The sequence below is a fragment of the Prunus mume genome, linkage group LG6, assembly GCF_029339155.1.
Source record: "Prunus mume cultivar Tortuosa linkage group LG6, ASM2933915v1, whole genome shotgun sequence".
In the NCBI taxonomy this organism is placed as follows: Eukaryota; Viridiplantae; Streptophyta; class Magnoliopsida; order Rosales; family Rosaceae; genus Prunus; species Prunus mume.
Genome location: NC_142703.1, coordinates 9,207,140 through 9,219,950, shown reverse-complemented (window position 1 = coordinate 9,219,950; position 12,811 = coordinate 9,207,140). Strand labels below are relative to the sequence as shown.

Genomic DNA, 12,811 nt, shown 5'->3' with positions numbered 1-12,811 from the left:
CTAAAGAAAAGTAAAAAAGCCTCAGCTTTCAGGAGTTTTTCCTGTGCTATATTATTCATTACCAAGAAAAGAAATAAATAAAATGTTTGGAACAAAAATCTTTGATTGATGCCCCCCCCTGCAGAGTACGTATACTAGCTCTTTGTGTGGTGCTCTACTTCAAGGTTTCGTCGGATTCGGACCGCTGGATGGGACAGGACCTCTAAGTATCTGCTTGATCAAAGGGAAGAAAGAGGGAGGATTAACACCCCTAATTTGCAAAATATCTTTCTTCATCCTCGTCACCATCAAATTTTCTTCCACATGCAACACTCTGCAGGCCTCATATGACTGCATGTTCAGAAGAAGAACCACTACCATGGCCACCAAAATCATGTGTACAAACTTCATTTTGTTAGGCAAATGACAAGAAATGTTTTTTTTGGGTTGGGTTTCTTTTTTTGATCGCTCTGTATGCAATGCAAGCAAAAGATGGAATGAATGAATGAATGAATGAGTAATATGGCGCGGGATATAGGGCTTTTTATATGCATCAGTGTGGACCAACTTACATGAACATGACTTGGATTTTTTCAATACATGTATGTATTTTATTCTTTGTTTTGACTATTGACAATTATGTTACATGGTTAGGATTGAAGGGTCGTCATGCCCAGAAGGGGAACTCAGTTTAATTTTGTAATTAAGTTGAGCTAGCTTTTTGGGTACCTATTCTATAATATTTTATAATTAAGTTTTACTGATTTAGTTAATTAATCCTTAACCACAGTATTAGAGGTATGTATGTTGACCTTGACCACCTCCTCCTGTTGAGTTTTTCTTGCATAGAAACGTTGCATAGTTTTGAATTTAAAGTGAGATTAGAGAGCTTGGCATGGAGGGAATTTGGGAATTTGCGAATCCAAATGTCATTGTAAACAAGGCCTTTGAACGTTGAATATGCACCTTTGCACCTTAATAATCCGCCCCTGCTCCTAGCCGCTAGCAATCCTGTGCTAAGCTTTTACACGACAACAAAAATTAAAATTTAAAAATTTAAAAGAAAAGTATATTCATATGGTGTTGACTGAAGTCCCATTTGACTTGACGTGGTTCTAACAGGACCCCGCGTTTTTAATTAATTAGGACCGCTTTTATTCTCCAGCCACAGCTTTGTTTTAATTTAATTTCGACAAAATTATACAAGAATAAGTCATGACCTAGAACAGGTAAGTGTCTTAATTATACTAAAGTAAGTCATTGTCCTTGGGCAGACATTTTTTCAAAAGTACATCTTAGTGGCGTATCCACAACGTTATGTGCATCGGTGAATCTATTAAGGTGTAAAGAGGTACAGCATGTGCTGCATATTGCATCTCTACTCAGCTTAAGAGACGCACTCTAAGTGTTCGACAAAAGCCTAAACGAAGTCTGTGTTGCTTTGATGTGCTTGTTTTTATTTTTAAATCTTGGCCACAACACTGTGTTTTGGACCAAGATTTTTTATAAAAAAAAAAAAAAAAAAGGAGGAAACCCGGACTGCCATTTCGTGGGCTTTAACCTATTTCTATCTAGGGCCTACATATAAAAGGACAAAAGGCTTTAAACAAGAGGTTTTAACTCTAGTGCTTTTTAGCAACAAGGCTTTCTTTTTCTTCTACAACAATCATGGGTTATTTGCAATGCTATTTTTTTATATGAGTTATGAATCACATTGGTATTGTTTAAATTATAAGGATGTTTGATTATTAATTTTTTTTAATGTAAAGAAGTCTTTTAAAATTGCACTTTCATTAAAAAATTCATAGATCCGCCAGTGGCTATGTGTACCATGTTTATTAGCAACATCTCCAACAAGTAATAAATAAATGTGGTACATGGTTATCACTAATGACAACTTTACACCATTATCTTGAAAATAACAGTTGGTTTAAACTCTTGTCTTTGTTGTTGTTGTCAGAAGTTGGTTTCAAGTGTTCAACATGTTGAATTCAAGACTTCCTCTTTTATTTTGGCCACCCTCAAGACTTTTTCAGCTAATCTAATGCATTAAGATATTTTAATCTTGCATTTATGTAGCAGATCCAACATCACTAATGCCTGGTGCTTTAAATTGATGACATGATTTAGACTTGGGGTTTTCTTAATTTTCACTCTAGTTTCTGTTCTTGAAAACCTGATGATATGTATTTGGCAAAATCAGATTTATTATACATTATTGTTCAATTCCTTTTGCACTTGTCATGTGTCCTGAAGGAGTTTGGAAAGGGCTGCATATTTCTCTTTTCTGTTCAAAATTGATCCCTATGTCCCTCTCCCTCCCTCACCCTCCAGCTAGTGCATCACATACTATATAAAACAAATAGAATGGTTTCTACATAAATAACAAATTTCATGGGTTACAACTTACAACATTAGTTCTATCCCTAAGAAAGAAACAAAATAAAAAGGGGGTTAATTATTTATCATCCAAAATAGAAAATGCTGTGCTACATATACACAGTTGAACTAATTAAGAGCTAAGCTTTTGGTGCTCAGTTCTGAGTCTTATTAACACTGGAACATTAACCCTTGGTCTCAGTAAAGTGAGGAAAGTCATGGCTGCAGGCATAGAGTGGTTTGGCTACATGTTCATCTGATTCAGGTGCAAATACCCGAGCCGCGGCCGGGAATGTGGGTGCAGGGATTGGGGCCAGATGGGGGCGCTTTACCCCTAGCGAGGTACTGAGACACAAGAGCAAGACCATGGTTCTTAGCCCATTGCTCTGCTTTCAAATGCCTCATTTCTCCAAGTTGTAGACAAGAAAACAAAATGAGCAGAACGACAAGAGTCGAGAACAGCTGGGTTTTCCTAGAACAGAACCTCATTCTTTGAGACTGAAATTGAATGGAACTTTTATCTTTTTGTTGCAGGATTTTCCTCTATCAGTATCCTTGGTTTTCCTTTTGTGTTTTTCGTCTGTGTAAATGAATTTTGACAGTGGTTTGTAAGGCAATGGACTTTGGGATGGTGGAAGTGTTGGTGGAGGTGAGCTATTATATAGAGAGGGATTTTTAATTTCCAAAAATCATAACTTAGACCTGTGCTTTGTTCTTATATTTCTGAGTTTGAAATTGACTGAGCTATTGTTTCAGGGTTCAAACCAGTGCATGGCCCATTTGGAATGGATCAATACACGGTAACTTGGGCGCCAAACAGTTGCACATTGTGAGGATTGGTGTGCAAACAAATTCTATTTGTGTTTTTATATGCATTGGCTCAATTCTACATTTGTGATGTTATTGTGGTGGTATCTCAAGCCAATCATGCACTGTCATATGTTTTAACTCTCACCTGAATGTATTTACGTGATTAACTCGAGATACACAACATCCCCATTGTATGGAAGTTTTCTCCAAAACTTGAGTCCATATTGAACAGAACAATTAAAAGTAAACTTACGCTGTCATGGTTGATTACGACCAAGCCCGTATGAACTATTCGCTTCTTTATACCTATAGGACACGTAACAAGCGAACTACGCAAAGCCATGAGCAAAGCATAATGCAACGAGTCAAATTCAAACAATATTTTTACAGTGGAATTGGGTCGCATAAGAACAGGTTTTAATATGACAAAACATTTCCCTTTTCTTGATTGATTAAGTCGCGTTCTTGAATTGCAGACCTAAGCTGCTGAGCCGTAGACAAAAGTTCCCATCCTTCCCAAAAACAGGGGTTATTTATTCATTAGTCAGACAACTCCATTCAAAAAATAGAGTTTGAATAGCAAAGCGTGTGACTTACTTCAGGTTTATCTCGGGCCAATTCATCTGATTATTTTCTGTACAAATATATTATGTTCATTGAGATTTAAGAGGGCGTGTATACGTAAACCGTAAACAGTAAAACAGTAACTGAGAAGCCTTTCAAAGAACACAGATAAATTCATAACATAGATTCAGTACATGTTCGAAATTATCGCGATATCTTTTGCATATAGGAACTAAACAACTTCATTCAACAATCTGAAGTTGGATTACAAATCATCAATGTGACGAGAAAACTCATCAGTTAGTCAACAACAAGAAAACCCACATTTTATATCAGGTAGATGCATACAGATACACGTTATAAACACAACTTTACAGTGGGATCATTTTGAAAGAGAGGCCACCAGCTTCTCCTTTAACTGCTCGGCATCACCACCTTCAGTTGGAATGGAGAATGTATGAATAACCTTATCGTTGTCTGTTATTGAAACATTAGACTCTTGAGCCACAATTTTGTGTTCCCTAAGAGTGTTGATGACTTCAGAAACCGGGTGAGAATCCAATGGGCAGTTCATCCTCACAACTGCATCCTCATGTCGTTCCTGAAAATCAATCTCTGGAACCGGAAACTGCTTTTGATTATTGTTTCCCATCTGGTTTTCAGTTTCCATGACCCTGATCTTCATCTGGAGATCAGTGATATAAGTAATAGCATCACCAAGAAGAGAGGCTTTGTCCATCTTCGAAATGTTAGGAACAACAGCTCTTAGTGCATAGAACCTCTGGTTAAGCTTCTCGCGCCTCTGCCGCTCTGCTTCCACATGATTCAATGGTTCTTCTCTCCCATTGGCAGGCTTTCTCCCTCTCTTTCTGGGTTTCCGCTCATCAATTTGTGCTGAGGACTCATCCTTAGGCAGCTCCAAACTTGAAACTATTGTCGGAGCACTGAAACCCCCAACCATCATTTGGTTCAATTGAGGAAAAAGTTTTACTTCACTGTCCTCACTTTGACATCCATTTGAAGTACCTACTGATTGTAATTCAAATGACTCTGGAGGAAATGTAGAATCTTCCTCTATCTTTGGGGAAAAGGCAATATTGATCGGTTGTGATTTTGGACCACCAAGACTGAGCTCACGTCCAAAAATCATTGGAAATGCCTTTGCCTGAACAGAACTAGATTCACCAAATAAATTTCTGACCATATTTACTAGATTCTGTTCTTCTGGATTTGCTTTGACTGAACCAAGCTCAACAACTCCTGATTTCATAGGTACAAACACCACTGTTTGGAACCCGGCCAATCTTGCTAAATATGATCTTGACTGGTAATGGTGTAAACAACCACCCACATCTGAAACCCAAATTGATTTACCGGACTTGTACGACTCCCCAGGACCACTGTGTGAATCAAGTTGAAATGCAAAATACATTGAAGTGAGGTAAAACATTTCCACATCTGACACCCCATCCAACCTCCTAGCATAACCCTCATCCAAACCACCAAAACATGCATGGAGCTTCTCAAGCACCCACTTTTTCACCTCCTCTTTCTTCTGCACTCCCTCAAAACTGCCATCCAAACTAGAATTCTCGCCTGCAACTCCGCCATCCTTTGTGTCTCTACAATGTCCATCACCCCAAATCAAGGCAGATCCACCAGATTTCGAGCCGACAACCTGCCAGAAAATGGCATAATTCCAATTGGATCCTTTGACGAGCTGGGACAGCCCCTGCTGCACACCCAATTTACCAGGCGGCCTAACCAAGTCTGTGAACACATTTTCAGAAACCAGAGAGGTCAAGAACTGGCACGCTTCAGTACCTAGTACAGACTCCAACCATGACCCTGTCTTCTTCATTCACCCAAAATTTCTCTCCCATCTTAATTTCTCCTTTTACAATTAACTCAAACAACCCGAAAAATGCTATAACTACAAAACTCAAAATACTTATCTTGCCTTAGAACCACCAAATATAGCTCTCAAATTTCTTTCTCGACCAACTAGAGAAATTCACAATCTTTGTGCAAACCTTCCACAAGCAAATCAAGCTACTACTTGAATCACAAAGTATAGTTCTGAAATTCAGCTCATCTCATCGATTCATTTCTACACAAATATCAGATCTTTGACAAGATATCTCGAACAGAACTATCAGCTTCATATGAACCTTAAAAACACTCTTAAATCAAATATACAGCACTGAAAGCCGACAAATTTGAGAAATTTAAGCTTACCCATGAAGCAAATCTTGAGAATACATCATATCAACATACAAAGACCCTCACTTTGCAGCTTATGAAGTTTTGGGAAGCACAAAATTGGGTTACAGAACTCCAAAATATAGGCCAAGTCCAATTACCTGACAACTGATATGGATCTGTAGCTGAAACTAGGGTTCACCATAGAAAGTTGGGTTCCAAATCAGAACAAGTGTACAAGAAAGCTCACAAACGTGAGAAGAGTGGGTTTCTTCCAAACTTCCAAGATCTAAATGTTAGGGTTATTTATTTATTGTTTTATATTATTGGTATTATTAGTATTCTTCCAGATGTGACTCTTTCTTTGGACCCTGACGACCTGACCACCCAAAATTGAGGCGGCCAGCAGATTTCCCATGTGTTCCTCGGCTTTTTGTAGAATCGCTTTTGGGAATGGGTCAGTTGGCCCAAACAGTCCTTGCGGCCTAGGCCCATTAAAATAAAGGGCATAATAACCTAAATATTAAGATGACAGACATAAATCTGTCACACACCATGCATTGAAATTTGAAACATTTTGACCATGAAACAGCATAAAATTTTGGGACAAGAAAGTTTACATGGAAATTATTTAACTTTGTTCGCCAATAACTGAAAATTAATATAAGGCAAGTCCACTTAGGTGCAAGTTGTTTCGAACAAGAAAAAAAAACTTAGGTGCAAGTTGTAGACACTAGAAAGCAGATGATGGGGTTGGGTTTTCATTTGCTGCAGTGGCCGTCACCGCGTCTGGGGATGTTGGTGCATGGGTTGGGGCCACCAGGGGGCACCTGACCTCTAGCTTGTGGTAGAGACGACACTTTCGTACCACCGGGAGTCACCGGCTTATTCATGCCGTCAAAAGGCCGAGCAGCTGCTACATCAAGAGGCTTGGCTGTAACAAGTAATAACAAAAACAACACAAATTTAGTAGTGTACATTGTTCTTTTTAAAAGCTGACCCAAATGACGATGGGCAAAATATTAAGTTCTTCCTATCCTAGGTATATGAAAAGGATCTGCACAAGCTAACACAGAGGTTTTGATATCTATATAATGCAGTAGGATGGTGTGGAAGTCATTAGGTTGTGGGTTGGTACTTATAGAAGTAGAGCTGGTTGTGTGAGTGGACGAGGGAACATGTATAGACGTAGGGAAACTACAAATCGAAGTGAAACAAGTTATCAGACAATTTTTCATGAAAAGATAACCCAGACTAATAATATTTATGTGCAATTGACTTATAATCTGCATGCAATGTGTTGGTCGGTATTGTTTAATGCATCCACTTTCGCCATACATATTGCAAAAAGCCCAATACCATAAGCGGACATGTAAGTGCATGGTCCATCTGGAACTCAGCACCGAACATCATCACGGTGGCACTTGTAATACATCCAATTTGAAGTCCATTATATAAGACAAAAGTTGGTCCACTCCAATATGAGTACGTACATGTCGAACAGACAAAGAGGCATAGCTAAGGGATCAAATTTATAATTATTCTTTAAAACTTTAAAGATCTTGTTGTCTTGTCATTTACCACCAGAGTGTCACGTAATTAACCTTCAAAAAGGTGCAATTCGAATGACTAATTTATCCTCTCGCTTGGTGACCACTGTGGAAAGTTGGCTCCATGTAGAACAAGTGTGACAAGCATGCTGCAAAACGACAATTGTAACGCAACTATGTTTTATTTCCTTGTCCTCCTCCTCCTACTCAGGTTGAATATTACCAAAGAGGACAAATGTATATGTAATGCCTGGGGACGATTGCCTCAGCCTGGCATAGATATAGTGGCATGCTTATCATAAGGAAAAACACGTACGTGTGATCTGTGTGCCATATATTGAGTGACTTGTGAGTGCTGTGCTGTGCCGTACTTGAGGAAGAGGAAAAGGCCAAAGAGGATGAAGTGTGCTTCAAGTTGGAGCCATTAATTATATATTTGTGGAATCATGCATCATGATCGTCGAAGATAACTACAATTATTATTGCTGAGTACTATAGTTCATTTCCACCAAGAAAGTCTTACTAATTATAATAGTACTGGTAGGTTCCTAGATGGTTGGGATCTAACTCCTTTAGTTTATCTTCGATTGCACTGATATTATTCTCAATTTAACTGCGTAATCACTATTGCTCATGCCTCCTGCATGTGGACCTTTCATCTTCATTAACAATCAAAACGTGAAAGCATATACATCTAATTACCTGGAAATGGATATCCATATATAGTATAGGTTAATTTGTGGTTGAAATTAGGCTTCACATAGACAAACTTCGAGCGATAGTTTAAAGACTCATTGCAATGCTATCTTGGTCAACTGGCCTAGAGAAAGAAAGAGCGGTGGAGAGATTTTTGTTTTTTTGTTTTTGTTTTATTAAAGTAAATTCCTAATTACTCGTTTTATTTTCTTTTAATAAATGTCAAATTACTAAAACAGAGACATAGATGGTATTCTTATAAAGGTTGGCAAACTCTTTCTTCGGAACTTGACCACCCAAAACTGTAGCAGCAGATGATGTCCTATGTTTTCCTTATGTGTTGGTGAAAACGATCATAGAATCTTTTAAAACATCCCTCCTAGCCCAGACCAAAACTAGTGGAGACCCAGACCAGACCCATGAAACATAGGGCCGACATAATCCTGTTCCTTAAAATTTGATACATTTAGACGGTGGTTTGGGTTCTCCCAGTTGACAAGGTAGGGCCAAGGACAATTTCCGTGTGTAAATTTAATAAAATTTCCAGGTTCAGTTTTGGAACACAAAACTCATCAACCATCTTCTCTCGCATCAATTGTAAAACGACACGGTTTAGTTTCAACGTTCACTTCAACACAAAACTCATCAACCATCTTCTCTCGCATGCAAATTGTAAAACGACACGGTTTAGTTTCAACGTTCACTTCATTCTGGGATATTATAATACTCAGTTGCAAACTACAAGTGGGGAGAAAGTGAATTTTTCCCAGGAATTTCAACCTAGAAATTCATAGGAAAAACGACGCTGACCCATTGCATGACGCACTTAATTGTGTCCAGTCACAAGTTTGGGATAATTTCATGAAAAAAATTCAACCTATATATGCAGCAGCAGAATGGCGCAATAGCGAAGCCAAGATTTTTTATGTGTGGGAACCTCTCACAAAATATAAATTAAAAAAAAAATTCAAACTCAAGATATACCAAAACATCAAAAATAATATACAAATTTATAAATAAATTCAATCCTAAACATGTATTTATAAAATAAATAAAAAACTAAACACTATTTAAACATAGAAACACACCCAAAGTCAACCCCAAAATCAACAATTGTATATTTTTTGGGTGTATTTATCAATGAATTTTGAGTGTGTGTAATGATGGGTTTTGGGTGTGTTTATAAAGTGTTTTGGATGTTGGGTTTTTTTATAATTTCAGCCTCATTTTGGGTGTTTTAGTGAAACTCCCAAAATAATATTGCATATTCATTACAATCATAATATTGACAAAATAAAAATAAAAATTCATTACAATCCATAATTATCCTTGAAAGGTTTTCATATTTTGAAATCATTGCATAACAACCACATCATCTATACTATTAAAAATATTTTTTTCAATATACGCAACCAAGTAATCATTCATCTATGAATTAACCTAATTTTAAAATTTGATAATATAATATTGAGTTTGAGAGAAAAATTCTCAAACAATGAGAAAGTTTGCTCTCGCCAAGAAAATAGAAAAATGGATTAAAATCTCTTCGCTTTTTAGCAATTTGTGTTAAAAGGTAATATAATAATAATAGTTTTATTAAAACTTTTGGGAATGGGTTTGCAAAAGAAGGCGTAGTCTCGGAGGACCTTACGTTTGGCTGGGTAGGGCCCCACGCGGTCACAAATAAAAACTGAGCGGCAGCTATGATTGCACTGATCCCAACGTGGCTCCGCCCTTGGGCAGGGGGTTGCCTTATAATTTGCTGGGAAGTTGTCTGCACTATTTTGAATCTCCCCTTTATTTTATTTTATTTTTTTTCCATTCACACACGATTTATTATTATTATTTTTTTGGTCTGAATTCACACACGATTTAGATATATGTAATTTGTACATCCCCAGTGTATCGTTTTCTATATTATTACTAATAAGCAAATAAAAATGAATTCGAGAAATTTAAGCAAGAAGAGCTTGTGAAGTTCGCAAGTAGCAATAAGACAAAGAAAAGGGCACTTAAAGTCAAGGCTCAACGCGTTGCTTCTTACTCGGTGGTGTTGTTGTCGAGCTTTCTTCTTTTTCTATGGTTGACATTTTACATTGCATGCAATTAAAATGTCAACCTGCATGTACGTGTGAATTAACATTGCTAATCAATCATTAAAAATAAATTATATTAACCAAACAAATAATTAATTGAGGAGCTAATTCATATTGGTTGAGGATGGAAATAGTAGTTATTTTGCCCATCTCTTTGTAGTTTAGACTATTGAAAATATATATCTCAGGTTTGAACCCTCATACCACCTTAATTAGTAGTGTGTGTTTGAGAAATCTCATCTCCATATAGTTTAGACTACCGATAATATTTTTTAAAAATAGTTATTTTGTGGTTTGTTGAAATTGTGTTCGTTATTTATTTCATCGCCATTAATTAAGAAGAGCTAATTCAAATTGGTTAAAGATGAAATAGTAGTATATGCACATATCCTTGTCCTTCTTAAGTACCGAATAATGCATTTTAACGATTGGAATTTTGAGTTATCCATGCCAAAAATCATCCATATCTGAAGTTCTTGTCATCTAAAATGTGCAAAACAAACGCATTTCGTTGGATAAAACTGAAACAAAAAATGTGGATAATCAGATTGAACCAAAAAAACAATCTGAAGAAGCAGAAGAATAAATGCAAAACGTTAAGAAGAAAGGAAAGGAAAGTAATTCATTGCGTTGCCTTGAAGGCTTAAGTTCTACTTTACATAATACTAACTAGAGGATTTGTACACATATGGAATGAAATTCATACTACCAAGGATACCATACAGATATGCATGAACTATCCTCTTTCCCAATTATTCTATATATCTTTTTACAGCTATATATAGTCATACGTTGTTTCAAGGATACCATACCAAGTTGCGTGTGACTATTGTAGATCAAGGGCTGGAGCAGATGATTATGAGTAATTTGATTTTGATTATAATCAATCAGTTGCAACCCCCATTGCCCCGACTGGGGATATGAGTGCATGGGTTGGGGCCACCAGGTGGCGCTGGACCTCTAGCTTGTGGTTGATACACCACCTTCGAACCAAACGCGGCGGCAGCCGGCTTCAAGTCATCCAAAGGCCGAGCAGCTGCTACATTAGGATGTAATTTGGCTGTGAAAATGATCAGCAACATAAACACCATTACTTTGATAGTGTACATTGTTTTCATGGTGATCAAAAGGGTGCGTAAAAGGGTTTTGTATAGCATATACAGTAGGATATAGAAGATGAGGTGTGTGGCTTAAGCGATTTGTGATTATGGAACTGGATGGGTCAAATATATATATATACGCATGCAAGTGGTGGAAGTGAATTTTTCGCAGCAATTTCAACCTTGAAGTTGCTAAGAAAGAAAGGAAGCTGACACAATGCATGACGCACCCCAAGTGCCTAGTCACAATTTAGTTTGAGATAATTTCATGAAAAAAAAAAGAAAAAAACCTCAAATTATGCAATTGCCTTACAATTTGGTTGGAAGTTGTCTCCACTAGTTTGTATTTACTTGTAAGTTGTAACTTCTGCTTATGAAATTTGTATCCAAAAAAGTCAACAGATGTGAACTATATTGAAATTGATAACCTTAATTTGTCTCCACTACTTTGTATGTCGAGAAATTTCTCACTATTTTTGGAACCTGTTTCTAAGGTAACCACTCATCTGTTATAAGTGTACCTGTCAATGGAAAGAAATGTAAAGCTTTCAAGGAAAGACCCCAAAAAGATCATACGGTTAGTGCAAAATGGTGTGAGAGGACTCTATCTGTTATTAGTTTTGTGCACGCGGTGCTGTTGACATTTTATACATTAATTACATTTGCATGCAAAAATGTCACCCTACATACTGAGTTTAATGATGAAAGTAAACTTTACTATTTTTGAATTGCAAGTTCCCAGCAAAGCAAAGCAATGCTAGTGGATGTATCTCGTTCGAAATCAATATAATTTAGTTTATTTGTATTCAATTTAATATAAATTGGATTGTGATTTTTTCAATCCGATCTTATCATATTAGATGTTTAAATCCAATCTAATTCGATCCAGTTGATATTGGATTGAATTGGATGATCGGTTTTGATAGTGAAAAAAGACAATAATGAAATATTAAACATTTATCCTTAGGTTTAATCTAATTAAACATATTAATAGACGTAAATGTAAAATATAAATGAAATACTATAAAAAAAAATTGTTTTGATTATATAATATATTAAACGTAACTTCATTAAATGACTTAAAATATTCATAACTTTTTCAACTACAAATATCTACAAGAGAAAAATAAGCATAAAACTAACCATACTTGATTGGATTTGATTGGATTCTCATAAGCAAATCCGTTAGCCGATCCAATTATGTCAGTTTTGAAAATTATGAATCCAATCCAATCCATTAAATCATCGAAACCAGTTAAAATTGGATTGGATCTTGTACACCCTTAGGCCCGGTTTGGTTCATGGGAAAGGAGACTTGTGAATGGGAAATCAATTGCTTTCCTATATTTGGTAAGTCTAGGTATGAGAAATCATTGCCTGGCTCATAGGAAAGTAGGAGGGAAAGTGAAGACATCCTCCCACCTTGGGTTTTGTT

The 12,811-nt window shown here is 36.6% G+C and overlaps 1 protein-coding gene across 1 annotated transcript; it reads right to left on the bottom strand.

Annotated features, from left to right (window-relative positions):
• Positions 1–3,885: 3,885 nt before the first annotated feature.
• Positions 3,886–5,427, bottom strand: LOC103334518 (basic helix-loop-helix (bHLH) DNA-binding superfamily protein). The gene has a single exon (XM_008237501.2). It carries the CDS (start codon positions 5,180–5,182, stop codon positions 4,115–4,117), a length of 1,068 nt encoding a protein of 355 aa, XP_008235723.2. The 5' UTR covers positions 5,183–5,427; the 3' UTR covers positions 3,886–4,114.
• Between the last annotated feature and the right edge of the window lie 7,384 nt (positions 5,428–12,811).

Coding starts and splice junctions, on each gene's coding strand:
- LOC103334518 (XM_008237501.2), bottom strand. CDS start 5,182: ATGTTTTACCTCACTTCAATGTATTTTGCATTTCAACTTGATTCACAC.